The 17,741-nt window shown below is 51.8% G+C and overlaps 1 protein-coding gene across 6 annotated transcripts in view; it reads right to left on the reverse strand.

The window, feature by feature from the left end:
- Positions 1–11,420, reverse strand: part of ADGRD2 (adhesion G protein-coupled receptor D2) — a 29,381-nt gene extending 17,961 nt beyond the window's left edge. For 4 of the 6 annotated variants that reach the window (XR_004405648.2, XM_032982814.2, XM_032982804.2 and 1 more), the window contains exons 1-15: positions 11,239–11,420; positions 9,455–9,532; positions 9,310–9,373; positions 8,349–8,579; positions 6,952–7,605; positions 6,191–6,289; positions 5,624–5,709; positions 4,944–5,225; positions 3,568–3,679; positions 3,043–3,177; positions 2,629–2,749; positions 1,767–1,872; positions 1,452–1,507; positions 221–347; positions 12–115 (exon numbers count right to left, since the gene is read on the reverse strand). Coding sequence is in view for 5 of the 6 variants with exons in the window: in XM_032982814.2 (XP_032838705.2) it covers positions 12–115; positions 221–347; positions 1,452–1,507; positions 1,767–1,872; positions 2,629–2,749; positions 3,043–3,177; positions 3,568–3,679; positions 4,944–5,225; positions 5,624–5,709; positions 6,191–6,289; positions 6,952–7,605; positions 8,349–8,579; positions 9,310–9,373; positions 9,455–9,502 (2,225 nt within the window). In the remaining variant the exon portion in view is untranslated. Of the gene's footprint in view, positions 1–11; positions 116–220; positions 348–1,451; positions 1,508–1,766; positions 1,873–2,628; positions 2,750–3,042; positions 3,178–3,567; positions 3,680–4,943; positions 5,226–5,623; positions 5,710–6,190; positions 6,290–6,951; positions 7,606–8,348; positions 8,580–9,207; positions 9,262–9,309; positions 9,374–9,454; positions 9,533–11,238 lie in introns of those variants that run through there. The other 2 variants (XM_042786855.1, XM_042786853.1) reach the window with 2 other exon arrangements.
- Positions 11,421–17,741: the final 6,321 nt, after the last annotated feature.

Genomic DNA, 17,741 nt, shown 5'->3' on the forward strand with positions numbered 1-17,741 from the left:
ACTTTTCTTACCCAACTGCCAAGAATAAAATGAAGGTAACAATCAAGGCACAGAAGGAAACTCCACATCCAATAAAAGTCAAGGTCTGCAGTGTGAGCTCCTCTTTGGCAGTCCTCTGCTCCAACCATGAAACAACAGAAGACACAAAACCCCACAAATTAAGCACAGATTGCTCGCAGTTCTGGCATGCGCCCCACAGGGATAAAGGTTCCTCACCTACCTGCATCTCGTACACCTGCAGCAGCACAGCAAAATTTGTGGTGTGGTTGCAAAAACAGGCAGTGGAGTCCGGGAGAGGTGTCACCACAGAGCAGCCAGCTGTGGACCACATCCCACCAGCATCTGGGCTAACATGCAGCAAAAAAATAGAGAAAACACGTGGAAATTACCATTCACATCAATGGAAAGCCAAGGTGTTCATTCTTCCAGAAGAAGCGGAGTTGAAACAAGGAAAAGGATATCAGACAGGTCTCCATATGAACTTCCCTTTGGCTCATCTTGTGTCTCAGCATATTTGCCTTACCTGTCAGGCATGCACAAAAAACCAGGTCTGGTGTCAATGCCTATATTAAAAACCACAGTTCAGCCACCACCGCTTTAAACAGAACTCAGCAGTTGCACAGCTCCAGGAAGAGCTCCTTTTACAGCACATTCACCAAGAGCACCACTGGACCAGACATGTCTAATCCTCCGCACCAGCTTGGCCTGCCACGCTCCCGGTGCAGGTCCACCGGGCCCCTGATCTCCAGGACATGTCTCCAGCCAGCTGCTCCCTGCTGCCCAGGCAGCCAGCAAAGCTCCGGATCTGAATTCCCTGTGCAGGGACCACGGCTGCACCGGGTCAGCTCCGTCCCCGCTGGCAGCACTGCCCCTCTGAGCTGGCCCCAGTGCCAAGGGAAGATCAAATTCAGGGCAGAGTTACTGGAACTGTTTGTGCAGCAACCATCTGCTTCCAAAAACACCCTCTTCCCACCTTCCCCAAACTGATCCATGCATGTTACAAAACAGGGACCCTAAGGAGTTTTTCTGCACTTGAATGACTTAATTACCAATACATAATATATCACAGTCTCAGTGTTCTCACTGCAGTGACATTCAGCAAAACCACACCTCAATGCCAAGCAGTATTTATGAGGCTGAGAGTCCTGCATGTCTGCTGGGCTATATATCTTGGACCAACCCTTCTTTGTTGCAGACAACAATCATAATTAACTAGGGCTTTCCATTTTAGTTGTATATACCTCATTAAAGGTCACTTGCTTGTGAGTGACTTTTTCAAAGGAAATCTTCCCAGGAGAGCACTCTACCCCAGCAGATAGAGGATGCCAGCAGGCAAAGCAGGCAAAGAACTGCAGAACCCTACTCTTACCATTACATTTATATTGTTATGTGTGTCTTTTCAGTGGAAATAAAAGCTCCTAAATCTGGGGACCCGAACTGAAACAAGGCACCTGAGGCTGAAGTTCCAGAAGGCACAAATAGGCCCCACCAGCTTATCGGGAAGGTCCTGCAGGCAGAGAGGGAGAAGAAGAGATTACACAACCATGCGCGTGCTGCATGCAGACTGCTGCAACAAGGCCTGTCAGCACGGGACAAACACCTTCCCAGGGAAAGAGGAGTCAAGGTGAGAGGCCTGGGCATGGGACACCCTGAAGACCAAGAGCTCTGGGGGTCTCGGGCTGAGGCTGGGCACAGCCTGCCGGGTCAGGCTGCGCGACGCCGCTGGCGGGGGAGGCGGGGGGGAGCAGAGCCCCTCCGCGGGGTACCTGGACACGGTGCTGCAGGCGGTAGCGCACAGCCGTGCTGATCTCCTGGTAGTCGCTGAGCAGAGCGGATGAGATGACGGCAGTGCCCACCACGGTGCTCAGGTACCTGTCAGGGAAAGCATGCAGCTCACAGGCACAGGAACCACAAGACGCACAGGATCTCACGTTATACAAAGCAGCTGGAGAGATCTGGAGCCACCTTTGAAGCGCTTCAGTGCTGCCGGCAAAGGGCCTGGGCACGGGGCAGAAAGAACTTCCCAGAACCTGGCACCCCGAAACCACCACCACTCCCCCCAGCACTGCAAGAGGTGGCTGTACAGGTGAGGCCCTGGAGCATCTTGTGCGGGTGGCAGCTGAGGCGCAGCAAAGGCCCAGCGCAGGAGCGGTGCGGGCGCTGGGATGTGCGGGCTGCCATCCCCACCTAGTGTTCAGCTCCCGGAAAGCTGAGGCTCTGCCTCCCACCCGGCTTCCCAGGGCCAGCCCGGCTCCCGCAGCCTCTGCCCCAGCCCTTGGGGACCCTGCAGCGGCCCCGAGGCTCCGTCCCCAGCAGAGCAGATAACCCAGGGGAACTGGAGCCCCACAGAGGAGCCATGGCGGTGCACTACGGCACAGCAGCCCCACTGCCCAGCTCGGGACGAGGTGTGCCAAGGGCCTCTGCCTCCACAGCGCACCGACCGGGGAGCCCCTTCCCATTGTCTGGTCTCTACATGAACACTGGACAAGGACAAACAGGATGGGATGGAGCAGGGGTGGAGGTGACCCCGAAACAGAGTCACTGAGACAACGCAGACTTGGAAATTAATTCTCCTGCGGTGCAAAGAGGGCAGCCCTGGGGTGTTGAGGGGGGTTCTGCTTCACTCACTTCTGTCCTCCATCAGAGGCAGCTGCATCCTGGAACACAGCACCGCTGCCAGCACCAGACAGGCAGCGCTGCAGGGACCCGTAGCCAAACCACATGTTTTTCACCGTGACTCTGCGTAGACCTGGAGGGACAGAGCATTGCGGGATGGGCGCAAGCACAGAGGGCAGCTCTGAGCAGCCCATGCTTCAGCACCGCTGCATGACTCTGGGTGTCCGGGGCACCCCCAGCTCCAAGCTGTGTCTGCAGAGAGGCTGTAGATCATCTCTCCACCACAGCCTTTTCACCAAGGGCACCTCCTCCCCACACTTCTCCAGAGTGCACGTGTGCAGGGTAAATAAAGAGTTTGTGCTGTTGAGGAAGATGCTGCAGAAGTGACAAGGAGACACCCGGTTAAGTACAAGCATCATAACCTACCTCTAGCTTTCAGTCTTTGCATTTCTTCTGCAGGAACTTCAATGAGGTCGTGCCTGCCCTTCTCAGGGCTCTGGACCAGGTACGCCTCACTGCTCAGCTCCTGCCCGCTCAGCTCCAGCTTCCTGACTTCCATCCCTGTGGAGGGGTAAAATCAGGTACTGAACCAGGGCTCAGCTTTCCTCCAGATCTACTGCTACAGCAAAGTACAAGGACATTATAACTCCAGCCAAGATCCACAGCAGCAGCAGACAGATCCCTTTCAGTGCAAACAAGGTGCATCTAGGCTCAGTTTGTCTCCTGCACCCAAAGTTTTCTTATGATCCTGTTACAATCCACAGTGTGAGAGGTGCCCCTACACCGTGACACTTCTGCATGGAGGAAATGGGGCGAAGGCTGTAGGTAGGGTTAGCAAAGATGAGCCAGAGGAGGAGAGGTGCCAGGAGTGGATTTGGACTGGGAACCAGATGGGGTGACTAAGCTGGGTCCCGTGAGATGCCCTACCCCAGCTCTGCCAGTGCCACTCACCAACGTTCCCATGCTGGATTGTGATCTTTGTCCTCCCTGCGGTCAGCAGTGGGGCTAAATGTGACACCATTCTGTTGCAGAGCTCAACAACAGCCATGGGCCCTCTGATAACCTGCAAACACGGAGAGAGCAATGGAAATCAGCACCCGCACCACCACACTTCCCACAGCTCAGTAGAGTTTTCTTAAATGCTTGGTCCTTGGCAGCAAAAGAGATGTTGGGACTCCAGGCTTTTGCTTTGCTAGACGAGACTGGCAATGAGGGAAACCTGCTGTTTTTTATAGAAAGCCATTAAACCAGCATGGAAATACGTAACTAAATAAGCTTCTGGAAAGAAAGCAGATTTTCAGACCTGACTCCTGATTTTTGCAAAGCTGTAGAACAACCATCCTCTCTTCCTGGAAAAGGAGTCACCCAAAACTAGACTCCACTGCTGGAAGGGTGGCAGGTGACTGGCCCCATTCTTCCAGGCCCTGCGAGTGTTGGGCAGCACCGGTGCCACCCCTGTAGCACCCAAACCCTTTCTCCTTCAGCAGATATATCTGCTGCACCAGCTACACTGGGCCAGAGCTGGTTTTATGCCACTACCGAGAAGCTGTGAGTAATTGTGGCCACAGAGACCTAAGCAACTCTAAGAAATGAGGTAAACTCTGAACTATTCAGCATCCTTTCATCTCTGGAGGCCCCTGGCTTGGTTCCTGGAGCACTGGCCAGGCCAGACGCTGTCACACATTTCTCAGAGACAGGTGGAGAGCGCAGACCATACAACAGGCACAAAAGACCCATGTGAGAAGGGAAGAAGCTAATGGAGAAAATCCTAATGTGGGTGGGATGATCGAAATCCCTCATACAAAGCCTGACGGTGTCTTGAACGGTGTGGGGGCTGATGACAGATAGCTCCTTGGCAGCCCACCCACAGAAAATACAACAAACTGTAAAGTGAAGGGCATTGCCCTGCCAGAGACAGCAGGATGTGGGAGCAAGGAATCTACAAAGCACTGGGAATCTGCAAATGGTGTGTAATCCTGCAAATGCAGGCTGACAAAGTGGAGAAGCCTGATGAGAGCTGAGAGAACCATTGGAGGGGTTTGCAAGGAAGGCACCACTTGACTGCACTTGTTTGCAGAAGAACTTATTTGCACCTCCAACAAACAAGGCAACAGTAAGGCAGCTGGCCCTTATCTGAGCTGGCAAAGAGGCTCCATGCCCATGCTTGCAGCATGTTCACAAGCTCCAGAATACGGCCAGAAAGGCTACATGTGACCATGCAAGGACAGGTCCTCAGCCTGTGGCCATAGAGCAGGCCAAGGAGCTGCACACACAACAAGATGAACAGATGTGGCACACAGAGGCCAGGCTGCTGGTGACACTGTTACCTGGCTGACTGATGACCATGTTTCAATATTCTGCTCTTCCAAGATTAACTCAGTCACTTCCACATAATACTGGCCCAACTGCTCCAGCATCTCCAGCTCCTCTGCCTCCCGGACTTCCACATCAGAAACTTGCTTTAGTAATTGAAGCACTGCAAGGAGGTCAGATGGCTCCAGCACGGGTGTCTCTCCTTCCCTGAGAACAGTTGCCAAGACATCAAGAGCACCAACAGCAACAGAGAGGTTCATGTCTTGGACATCACTTGTGAAGACGTTCTCAGGAATCTGCCACGGAAAAGATGTTTTAGTCCAGTGCAGAGCCCTAATTCTGCCTGATCATCAGCTATGCCTCGGCAATGCCCTGCATGCCCTCGCTGGCGTGCAGACACCGGCCTGGCCAACCAGGGATGTCTTAGGGGAAGGAGATCTGCCTTGACACTTTGCACTCTCTTGTCCAGACTCCCAACCTCAGTAAGAGTCAACCTGAAGAAACACTTTGCTAATTTGATCACAGCACGAGTTACAGCTGTACTGGTCACACTCTCCAAGAGCAGCTCAGAAAAGGCCACAGGCATAGCTGCTGGCAAAGTGACTTGAAACACCAGTACGTGCCAGCGAGTCCACCCCAACAGCTCCTGCCTGTTCCCAGGGTCTGCTGCCACTGCTGGGGCTGCAGGACTCACCACAGTCCTCTCTGCAAGCGTGTTCACACGGCCAACAAGCGAATGGCTGGATTCCTGCTGAGCTTTTTTCAGTTGCCAATATGCATCTGGGAATAAAACAAAAGCATAACCATTGCTGTGGTGTCTAGCAGCGTGGTTAACACATGCCATGTTGAAAGCCTGGGGAATAGTCCTCAGATGGTGGGTAAGTTTGTAGGACAGACAAGGAGTCTTCACAGCTGTATTTTATTTCTAGTGCAAGATCCCATCTGGAGAGACAGTTTAACACTTTTCTTTCTGCCTCCTCCCCATGTCCCCCTGGCCAGCAAGTCTGGAGATGCCAGATTGGGATTGGGAGGCACTCTACAGCATTGCATCCAGAGGCCATGTAATGTGTACAACCACTGCCTAACTGGAGAATAGCAAAACATCCCGTCAGAGCGCATGCAACTGAAGCAAAGTCACTGCTACAGCAGGTTTTGCATGAGACCTCTTCAGAGCAGACGTGAGGCCTCACCATCATCCTAGCTAGAACCTCAGGAATGAATGCTGTGGAAGTAATGAATAAATAAATAACAGATGCTGTACCCTTTCTGTAGCAACAGATAAAAGGCAAAGACTGCAAACAAGATGTGTAACTGAATCCACTGCTGCCAACTTCAAAAACTCGGCATTCCTCAACAGGCCCTGTGGAAACACACACAAACAGAAGGCCCAGGTCCCCCAGAGACACGCCGTCCCCAGCAGGTATCACATTCCCTGCGAGCGATCCACAAACCCGGTCGAAGACAAAATCTGTGGACTGCTCCTCAAGCAGCCCCAGAGCCAGAGCCGAGCAGGGACCGGGCTCAGAACCCGCTCCTGACCCACCTGGCAAATCCTCTCCAGAAGGAATTCAGAGGAGGCAGCGGTGCCAGGCCCTGAGCTCATGATTTCTCAGTAATGCCACGCCAGGCTGGCTGAGACCGAGTCCCTCCTCCCAGCACAGTGTCAAAGCACTGGCTGTGCAAACCCCAGGAAACAGCATCACTGACAAGTCAGCCACTTCTCTCAGTAGAAGAGAAATGCTGTAATTAGCCCAGGACACCCAAGCAGCTCTCTTTGCTGCAGTCATTGCAGAGGTCTTCAGTGGCCAAGGGTTTAGGGATGACTGTGCCTTTATGTACAATGTGTAAACTGCCCACCCCAGCTCTGAGTGTGCTTCTGCCTTCCCTCCCAAAGGAGAAGCATCATTCCACAAACCGCCCCAAATTCCCTCTCTAAGGATGGGACTAGCTTCTTGGACTATCCCCGCGTGCTGAGCCCCCACCGCAGAAGGGAGCTGAAGCAGCGAGGGTAACGAGACTTACCTGGGCAAAGAAACCGTGCCGTCACCTCCTGAACAGTGCTTTCAACCTCCAGAGCGTTTGAGCTCCACCCAAACACAAGGTCTTGCTCTACCACCCAACAGGACCGAACTTTTTCAATCTGATCCATGCTGAGGACTTTTTGCCAGATGTGCAAGTCCGTGATGTTCCCACTGAAAGACTCTTTATCCCTGAAGGTGCCCCCCAGGGAATCTTGATCCTGCCCGATTATGAAAGTCCCCTGGCCGTAGATGGCCTGGGGGGCAGCTGGCCCCACAGCACACAAACCGCTGGCAGACGCTCTCCTTTTACCGTCGGCATAGATGGCCCAGGTCCCATTTTCCTGCTGCCAGGTCACGCAGAAGTGATGCCACTGTCCATCAGCACGGAACACGGGCAGGTACGGGGAATGGTGCCCGTGGACTATGAGAGCAAATCGAACAAAGCCTTCCTCGTCGACAAAGCCACGGAGCTGGAACTCGTTAATAAATGCCGGCACAGCATAGGAGAAGATGGTAGCAATCTCCTGGGTCCTGGTGTCCCACTGGAGGTGGGCGCAGGCTGTGACAGCAGGCAGTGCTGGGAAGTCAGAGAGCACCTTCACGTATTTTGTGTCTGTTTTGTCTCTGAATACCAGGACTGGTACAGTGTGGTCCCCTAGAAGGAGAAATTTCAGCCAGCATGAAGGCAGAAGCATGGGCCAAAACCTGCTCATCTTCCACTGGGATGAAACCATCATTTTCATTTGCCTCCTACTCAAGCTAAGAAGTCACGGACCCTTCAAGCAAGGACATCCTGCAAGCATGCAGCAAGGCTTCTGCTCCCCCCGTGCCTGGAGGGGATCAGGAGGGCAGGCAAGCTGACACACTTCAGTGTGTGTAATTTCCAGAAACTTAAGTTTTCTAGCAAATCAGATTGCAAACAATGCATATGGAAGGAACAGCCTGTTCTCAAGCATCCCATGCTATAGCAACCAAGACCATAGTCGAGTAAGATCTTTGTGGCATCTGCCATGCGGTGCCTTGCTGCTGGGGGACGCCTGTCCTCCTGGTCCTGTCTCTAACATCATTGCTCTGCAGGACCTGCAGGGCACAAATACGAGGCTGAGCAAAGCCAGCCCTGCTTTACAGGGAGGTGGTACAGGAGGGCAGAGCAGAGGAGCCCCTTTGCAACTCCCTTCTGTTGCAATGTATTAAAAAATCCTGACAGTGACCAGCTGACGTGCTGGGATCACCGTTGTTCACACTGCCAGTTCCAGCTTGTGACTAGAGGTCCTAGGTGCTGCCACAGTGACAATAAAAAAACGAGTGGCAATTTTCCCAGTCAGATTAATTTTTTTATAATGAAAAAGATCCAGCAGTGAACATGTCTTCAAATAGTCCAAGCCCACTTATACTCACGTCTCCATTTTGGTTTGTGCAGGACACCATCCCTTTCATTTACCCAGACAGAACCTCGGATGTGGTGGGACTGCAGCAGTTTGCTAAAGGAAGCTTGCTCACTGTCATGGGGTTCAAAAAGCAGCTGAGCAAAGCGCTGTTCACAGTATCTGTCTGCATGCCACCAGTCCAAAGCAGTGGCCACATATTCGTACATGTGTCTTGAGGTCTCAACTGTGACAGGAGCAAAACCTGGAAAAAGACACACACAACGTGGAGAAACAGAAAGCCTCTCTAACCCACTCTCGTGCCACATATGCTACAGGGTCAGTCTCCCGAAGCATCCCCGAGCAGTTACAAATACTGCCTGGTCCATCCCAGAGAAGCTGAAGGCAGGAGCTCATTTCCATATCCAGCCCTCGGGATATTCGGTGGGCACAGTGTGACAGAAAAGTCCAGGCTATATTGGACCTAAAAGAAGGGACATCTGTGAGCCTGCTCACAAACTGAATCGCTGGCCTAGGGCTGGAGCTGGGCACGCTTGTGTGGGACATGCAAAACCAAGCTCAGTCCAAAGGAAAAGCTCACTGTGGTATGTCCAGGGATTGCCCTCAGGGGAGCGTGTTCGAAGCAGTGATGTACAAACAAATGTTCTCATTTTATTACCACTTCCCAGCTCCTACCAGCTTCTGCATTTGCAGATGCAATTTGCAAGCGCAAAATAAATCTGGTTTGTTTGCATTTACAGCAGCACAAAGACAAGCAGCTGAGCAGTACTTACCTGATTTTAGGCAGCAATTTCATAGTTAGCCAAACAAATACTTAGCTATGCAAATATAATGTCAGGCACAAAGCAGGTTATTAGAAAAAGTTTCTTTACCTTTTTTTTTTCTGCCATTGGACACCTTTTTATGCATTGTTTCTCGGTGATGAACATTGCTTGTACAGACATACAGAAGTGCTGACAAAAACACTAACTAACCTTTAGAAGTCTGATTCTTGGCAAGGGCTGCAAAGGCAAAGAGACTCCTGGACAGACTACTGACCTGTTGGAGAGGATGTTTTGTAACATTCATATAAAACATTATCTCAAATACTCAAATTATAAAAATTACTGTAAAGCTCACCAGAAAGCTGAAGAACAAAGAATCAGGTCTCAAGTCTCTCCTAAACATGCTGACCAGCTGGAAAGCTTTCACTCTTTGCTAGAATAAACAAAATATTACTAGAGATGAATGGCATAGTCAGAAGCATTCTGCAGAAAACTAGATCTCAAACAAGGCTGCTTTCCTCAGAAGGTCTTGAATCAAAAAAGTGAAAACAACTCTCTGAAATACCTGTCCCGAGTAGTATCCTATCAAAATAATTCTCAGTTCTTCTTAAAGAATTTAAGGTCTCAGTTTAACGTTTGTTTCCAGGATACAGAATAATTAATCATAAAACATATACAGATGTGCCATATTAATAGGCAGGCAAGTTAACAGAGCCTTTTTATCTGCATTAGCTAAATAAAAAAGCCAGCATTAATTGCGTTGTTAAACAGTGGCAAATCACTGGCGGCTTTTCTCATTTCTTTTAAGGCCCGCAGGGATACAGCCTCGGACCGCGCAGACCAGTAAACCCAGCCTCCAGGAGCAGGGCACTCAGCTCGGTGCCACGGAGCCGGCCGCAGAGCTGCCCCACGGCCGCGCTCCGCCCCACGGCCGCGCTCCGCCCCACGGCCGCGCTCCGCCCCACGGCCGCCCTCCGCCGCGGAGCCGCCCCACGGCCGCGGAGCCGCCCCACGGCCGCGCTCCGCCGCCGCCACCTCCGCTCCGGCCGCGGGGAAGCCGGCGGGCGCGGCCGCGTAAAATCGAGCAAAGTCACAGACAAGGGTATGTAAAGGTACAAACATGCAAACTGGCAATATGCCCTCTGATGCAAACAAGTCCCGAAGCTGTCTCTCAGCTGTGACACTGCCAGCAGCGAGTAATCTCTTTGCTGCCCTGGGACGCTCCTGTGTGCACGGCAGAAGCACACGTTTAAGCGCTTGGCTGCTAAGGGACTACGGAGATCTGCTCTGAAGCCCGGACTCTAAATATGCTCACAAACAGCCTTCCTAAGTTCAGCAGTGACTTTATAAACACAGACCGCGCTTCCCAGCCCTAGAGAGAACTGTGTTTGGCTCTGCGCTCCCTGACTGCTGAGCACCGGACCCACGGGCAGCCTCCGGCCCCTCGCCCACTGCCCACAGCCCCACGCCTTCACTGCTCCGTGGCGCTCCCTGGAGATGCTCCCGCGGGCAATCTGGAACACGGTCTTGGGCAGGAAAAAAAAAAAAAAAAAAAAAAAAAAAGGGCAGCGGGGGAGTTACGAGCCATCCAGCCGGCAGCAAGGGGCTAAAAACGCGCTTGGGGGGGGGGGGGGGGGGGGGCCGCGGGAAGGGGGCTACCTCCAGCACAGCCGCCCGCAGGATAAACCCGAGCCCCGGGGCGCAGCTCGGGGGGTGGCAGCGCCCGCCCCGACCGACGGCGGGGCCCTGCGGCGGATCCGCCCCGCTCCGCGCCCCGCTCCGCGCCCCGCTCCGCACCCCGCTCCGCGCCCCGCTCCGCACCCCGCACCCCGCGGCCGCCCAGCCTCCTCCGCGCCGCCCGCCTTGTCCCTCGCAGCCCCGCTCCGCCGACGCGTACAAAAGCGCGGCCGTTCTCCGCGCCTGGCCGCGCCCGCGGGCTCCGCTGGGCTGGGCCGGGCTGGGCTGGGCTGGGCTGGGCTGGGCCGGGCTGGGCAGCGCCTGAACGGCGATACCGAGTCCCCGGGCCGGTGCTGGGCTCGGGCCCCCCCACCCCGCACCCCCACCCTCCAACACACTCCCCTCCCGACGGCCTGGCCCGCGTTAGCAGCGAAGCGCTCACAATCCGCCCCGCTGCGCAACCTGTGCTGGCAGTGCCAGGGATCTCCTGCCCAGGCAATCACTCCTCCGTGGAACTCCCCGATAAAGCTTCCCAGGAAATCTGGCCCGCGGTCTTGGCAGAAGGATCAGGCAGTGGGGGAGTTACGGGGGCTCCTCGCGGTAGCAGGAGTCTGACGCCGGCGTGCTCAGGAGCGCAGGTGAAGGCCAGCTCTAGAGGAGATGGCTAGGAGGGCAAGTAAAAGCCCCGGGCTGATCCAGTGAGCAGGAGCAGGGCTGGAAGGCAGAGTCAAAACAGCAGAAGCTCTGCAGGGCACCTCCAGCACATCCCCGGAGCCATTTCCTCGCCGAGTGGCTTCAGCGTTCTGGCAGTCCCTCAAACCTGGGCCCGTGGCAGCCCCGGGGGGGGGACGTGAAGGCTGGGGGGCTCAGGCCACCTCCATGGGCCGGCAGCGCTCCCCACCTCACAGGACAGAGCTGATCTCTTGGTTAATGCCCACTCGCTTTTGCTACAGCAACAGGCACGCAGTTCCCACTCCTCCCCTCCAAGTGAATGCTTGAATCACACCACGGATTCACGGGCAACTGACTTTTGTTCTTCAGGGTCTTCGTCCGCGAATGAAGGCAATTATCACATCGCAGATCCTCTGCTCGCTGCAGTAAATCTCTCGCAGAAGAATGGACCTTGGAGGCAGCTGCTCCGGGCTGCTTAGTCACCGCTGCCAGCTGGGAAACGGCCTGGCACTCATGGACAGCGCGGCACGGAGCGCCAGCGGCTTGCGAGGCAGCGTGGCAGCACCGGGACGGGGCTCTGCTGCTGCGGTGGTTTGGCCAAAACTGGATCTGACTTCCCTCGGTGATGGAGAGAGCAAAGGGTATGAGGCAGCGCCCAAGTTCACACCAAAGATCTTCAGAGGAAAAGTGCAAAGTGTTGTTCAAACTTATGGCTGGACTAGGTTTAATAAGAGTTTCCCAGCAGATAGTAAACTATTTTCTTTACGCCCGTGTCTTAGGCAGAATTAAACACCTTTTGTAACAGCACTAAATGCAGTTTTCTGGTAGCATTAGAAATTGAATCCAGCCCACAGCCTCCAGCATCACTCCTCTTTTCTATAGCCATACAAATAAACCATCCTCGTGCACAAGCAGAGAGGTGAAGCAAAGTTTCCCGTGCTCACTGCATGCCGCCTGAGTTTCTAACCTCACCTAACCAAGTGCTCTGGATTTAAATTTGAACTAATTTCCATAATTACACACTGGACTTTCAAATAAAACTTGATGCTTTGGCTGGCAAAGAGACTCTGGCAAGAACGCTTCACTGGCATTTCGAAGGAAAGGTCACAGCCAGCAAGTGGAAGCTAATAATCGGCACTTCATTGTCCTTTCACCTCAAATCACACCTAAAAGGCCCCAAAGAGCGCAGACTCCTGGGCTGCTGAGCAAGTCTGGAAAGCGGGGTCCAGTGCCCGGCCTGCTGGACGCTTCCTTCGGATCTCTCCACTCTCCGGAGGATTTCCTGCAGCCACGGGCACCCGTGGGCACTGCCACCTGCTCCCTGCCATGGCAGCAGAGTCATCGCCACCAGTGCTGGTAATTCATCACTGTATCGGCACTAATTCCCACAAAGCAAATATTCTAGCCACTCAGCTGTCTCCTTAAGGCAACCGCAGCTCCTGAAGTCAGCCTCCATTCACACAACTCAAAATAAATTAGAAATAACAGAGTTCTTAGAGTTAAGAGGTGTCCATCCAGTGCAAGAAGACCTTGGCAAGCAGACATATGACCTTGGGACAGTTAGGTGGTAAAATCCCAATGTACTTTTAATGCCTGTAAATCTCTCTAATAAGCAGCTGAGCAAAGGGCAAACTGTGTTGCACAGTTAGGGTGATGCTGTCACTCTGGGTTAGCTTATTTTTAAATAGGTTCCAATTCTGTTTACATGCAGTCAATTTAAAAAATTAGCTCAGGTGCATTTTAAGAAGTGTTATTCTTCCCAGTTAGTAAACCCCGATCTGCCACCCTCAAGGGACATCTTTCACACAACCCTTGGAAAAGCTTCCCAGCACATGGGCTAGCAACATGTTAATCTTTATAAATCAAGTATTTGCCAACTGGAGAAGAAAGCCATGTGTCTAAGCAAGATGCATTGAAAACTGAAACAAAGCGCTGTGTGTGTCAGAGATCACTAGGTCATGTTGCAAGCCTGTCCCTTGCAAAGTTATCCTTCAGAATAACATTTCCCTAGCCCAGTTGTAGATGTTATTGCATTCCAGCATTTTTATTCCCCCTCTTTTTACTGCATAAAAGTGACCCTCTCCCTGACCCAGCTCCTCCTCACAGAGTTCAATGTCACCCAAACTTGTTTGAATTCAATTTAGTTCCGAGCTGAGACGGGGCTTGCCAAGTCTTGACTTAGGAGGCATTGGGAGAAAAGATGCAGACTTACCTCCCTCCCCCCAGTACTGGGGCTGTGAAAATATGCCACACGCCTGCTGTACCTCAATTATTTTACACTTTCACACATCTGAAAATTTCACAAGCTGCTGTTTGGTGCTGATGCCTCACACTGATACCAGCGCTGTTTCTGCATTTCAAAACTTTGTGGTACCCTTATTTATCTGCATATGGATGCTTCTCTTTGCTTCCGCAAGGGATACTTCTATTGTAGCATTTGGAAGGAACTGAAAGCACAGAGTCTCCATCCTAATAAACCATCTTTGACTGTCCAACTACTTATTATTCAAAAAGAAGAGTGAAGCAGTTACTGCTTCTCTCTTGACTAATGCCAAGTACTTGAAAAGGGGCACTTGGGCTGTTTGTGAGTCACAGGTAAGAACTGGAGCCTTCTGCTGACTCTAATCCAGGCACTTTATGAGCACAGACAGAGCCCAGATGTCTCTCACATGCAGAAACTAAAAGTCTAAGATGCTTCTATGGGGCCAAAACACTTCTGCTTTCCAGTTCCGCCAACAAAGCCTTCCGTCAGCTGTCATCCACCCCTGCAGAAGGGCACTGCAAGTGGGCAGTTTGTAATTTCTGCAAATAAAAGTCTGTGGCAGACTTAAGGCTGAGAATGGACAGTCTACCACTGACACAGGAACAGGACTAATGGATTTCTGAGTGTGTTCTCAGCCTATATATTTAACACATCCCTGGAACAGACACTTCTATGCTAAAGCTCCTCTTCTTTTCCTTCCCACACCACTGAGACTCCCATGTGTGAAGAGAAACAGGAGCTTGCTGTCCCATGAACTCCAGCTGGCTGAAAGGCTGCTGGCTTCTGCTCCCACAGGACCTCCAGGTCAGCTCTCCCAAAAGAAGATTCATCAGTATTCAGGAAGCAATTAACACTGCATTGCAGTGATCCGGTCATGGCACAACTTCCCACAGCTCCAGCTGACAGGGAGACGTCGGTCCAGGCCATCCCACGTCTGTCACTCCAAGCAAGCTGTTCACACACGTTATCATTCTCACATGGATCAAGCTCTCAGAAGCAGCAATGTCTGGAAAAATTTAAACAACTCTTCCACCTCCTCTGGACAAAGTCACAGCATCACCACCTAACCTCCACGTGCACATTACCCTGAAGACTGCTCTGTAGCTACACAGCAACCACTGACCGGCCAAACTAGCTGGCAGCACTCATCCAGTGCACAATTTGCTCTTTGGACTTTGGATCATGGATGCAATTTCACATTCACAGCTCTGCAGGAGAGAGACATAGAGGCCACGTGTGCAAGCTAATTCTTCAGGTCTCCAAACAAGCATCCTTATTCTGCACACCGCGCTGATTTGCTTTTGTGGCCAGACACCTGCGTGTTTGGCAATGCCACTATTTGTCTAGTTCTCCCAGTTTCCTCTCCCCCTCTCCTTTCAAGTCTGTCACATCAGGGTTGACCAAAATTCCTGATGCTACAGGCTTCACATCAAGAGTCTGGCACGGCAGGGATATGTCCCCCAGCAAGCTGAGGGGAGAGGGCACAAGTTCACAGGCAGGAAGAGCGACATCTCCCAAGGGGACAGAGGGACCCATACGTGTAGGTCTCAAGAGCCTGGCTGTACCAGCTCTCCACCTCCTCGCACAGCAAACCGCACAATTCACCCCCCAGGCCTCACCCCAGCATGCCCCCGTTAGCAGCAATGCAGTCTGCCTTCAGCACACGAGTCGCACCGCAACTGCTTGCAAACTGGAAGCTGTGCAAGAGCCCTGCAGTGAATATCTCTGTCTCCTCTCCCTGTTTTGTGCACTGCTGAAAGTAGAGTGTGGGATCAATCACTGGAGAACCACAGCAGACACTACTTTGTGGCACATGGCAGTCATATGTTATATGCCTGGGGAGATGGAACTGATAGCAAGGAAAAGGTTTTCCTAATTTACCTCTGTGGTTTTCCTGATGCCTCTGTGCTGGAAGAACTCCTGCACCAGCACAAAAAAAGTTTGAGATTTGCTGACCAAATTAGTTTATTCTAATACCTCTCTCTACAATGGCTGAGGAGGTCAGCTGCTTCACTTCCAGTTTCGGTCCTGGTCACAAGAGGCAGCTCTGAGACTACCTGTGTTGCTGCATTGCTTTCAGGGCCTTTGGAGGGTTAGTAATTTGGGAGATTTTTAACCATTCAGAGTGCCAGATACGGAGTATTATCCAGGGCTTAGAACGTGAATTAGCTGGGTAAAAAATCTGTTCCATGGATGCCGGTGTTTAGTCCTAGTCCTGGCTAAGCAATGCAGGACTCCCACTGCAGTTTCGGTGCACAGCACCCCACTTAGTGTTTATTTGCTGTGACACGCTGACAACTACAAGACATCTCAGCTGAGAAGAAAGGCTTTCCTCCGTAACTGCAGGCTTATATTTCTAAGGCCAATGATCCTATTCCAGTGCTATTTTCCTTTCTAAACTCGTTTGTAGAGTTAGATTTAACCAGAGTTTTATTTTGTTGTTTTTGTTTCTTAAATGCCCTCAAGTCTCGGTGAGGTTTGTTTCAGCAATCTCTTTCGGGCATGCCAGCCATAATCTCACTCTTCCAGGCCCTTCTTATTGTCTGGGATGAAAGCACAACACAGAGCCTCCCCTGCTAATTGCCAGCTTTATGTTTCCCAATGACAGGTGTATTGTCTGGAGGAACAGACCCAATTGTGTCCCTGCACAGTAGGGCATCAGCTGCTGATATTAGAGAGCCTTTCAGGGGAGCTTGGCCAGGGCTGGTTATTTAGTGCCATCATTTATAACAAATCTGTGTAGCCTAGAAACTTTTAATAGAAAAAATAGGACTTGCCTTTATTATTCATCTTTGGCTTTTTTTCTCAAGCTAGTAACTACTACTAAATCTCCCATCCTCCTACCAGCAAGACAGGGCATTTGGTTCTGATCCTCTTTGAAACACTAAATCTCCCTGATATCCTTTTTCCATAGTTTTCTAATAAAGGGGGTTTGCTGGCTTCACCAGATACCCACTGTGCACCTACTTTAACCTGTAATCACAGCTAGCAAAAAGTTTGCAACCTGTTATTCCTGTGGGGTGCATTGCGAAGCAGTGGGGCTAGTCGATGTGCATGGGCTCAGATTCACAAACATCACGGAGAGATGGTTTATATCCTCTGGATGTCCCTGAGTAACAGCCCCGAGGAAGGGAGCTTCCTTCGGGGGACAGTGACTCCGCACCTGCTTTATCAGGTAAAAAGAGGGGCTCTGGTGCTCAGAGTGAGGAAAGGCAGCAGCAAGAGAGCTCCTGAGAGATAAGAGGAAAATGTACAACAACAATATTAGACCCAGATTGCATCTGTCTTTCCCATTTTTCACATTAAAGGATAAAGCTTTCCATACGTGACTGTTGTACAACAACAGAGCTCCAGCCAGTACTGCAGCACCATGCGACCAGAAACACAACAGACCATTAAGCAGATGGCCCAAGTTTTCGCTGCAGGAACCTGGCAATAGAGAAACCATCTCTTTACTGGGTTTAATCACGTCAGTCACAAGACAGGAGGGAGGGTCTGCAAACAACCGGCATAAGCAGCTCCACATCAACTCACAGCAATACAGATGTTGAGAAAGAGGGAAGCATGTTGTGTCTGGCCGAGCCCTGGGTGCCCCCGCAGTGTTTTGGTCAGACTAGAGCAGATATCTGCAAGGCGGTTGTGTCTTATTTGTGCTCTCTCCCACACCGTGCAACATCAATACATGTATCCTGTAACCAGTGCTGGGGGGCCTGTGCCTACACGCAGGTATCATCCCTGTGGGACACAGTGGTCCCCTGGGGCCACAGTGACTGTGGAGACCCTCCCTGGGCTGGCCATGGGGTCCCAGCACCTCCCTGCAGTATGCACTTTTGCCCAGCAAAGCAAACCTACCCATACACACAAGACTCTTTAAAATACCTTATCGATATTTATACAAAGCAACAGTGAGTGGTAACAAAAGTAATTAAAGCTTTTATAGCTTAAAAAGGATGTGAGGCTTTGCTTCCGCCAGGTACAGAGTGAAGCTTTTATCCCAGCGCCAGATAATTAATCCTGTGAGGCTGAAATG

This window comes from Tyto alba, unplaced genomic scaffold, assembly GCF_018691265.1.
Source record: "Tyto alba isolate M040663 unplaced genomic scaffold, T.alba_DEE_v4.0 Super-Scaffold_11, whole genome shotgun sequence".
NCBI lineage: Eukaryota > Metazoa > Chordata > Aves > Strigiformes > Tytonidae > Tyto > Tyto alba.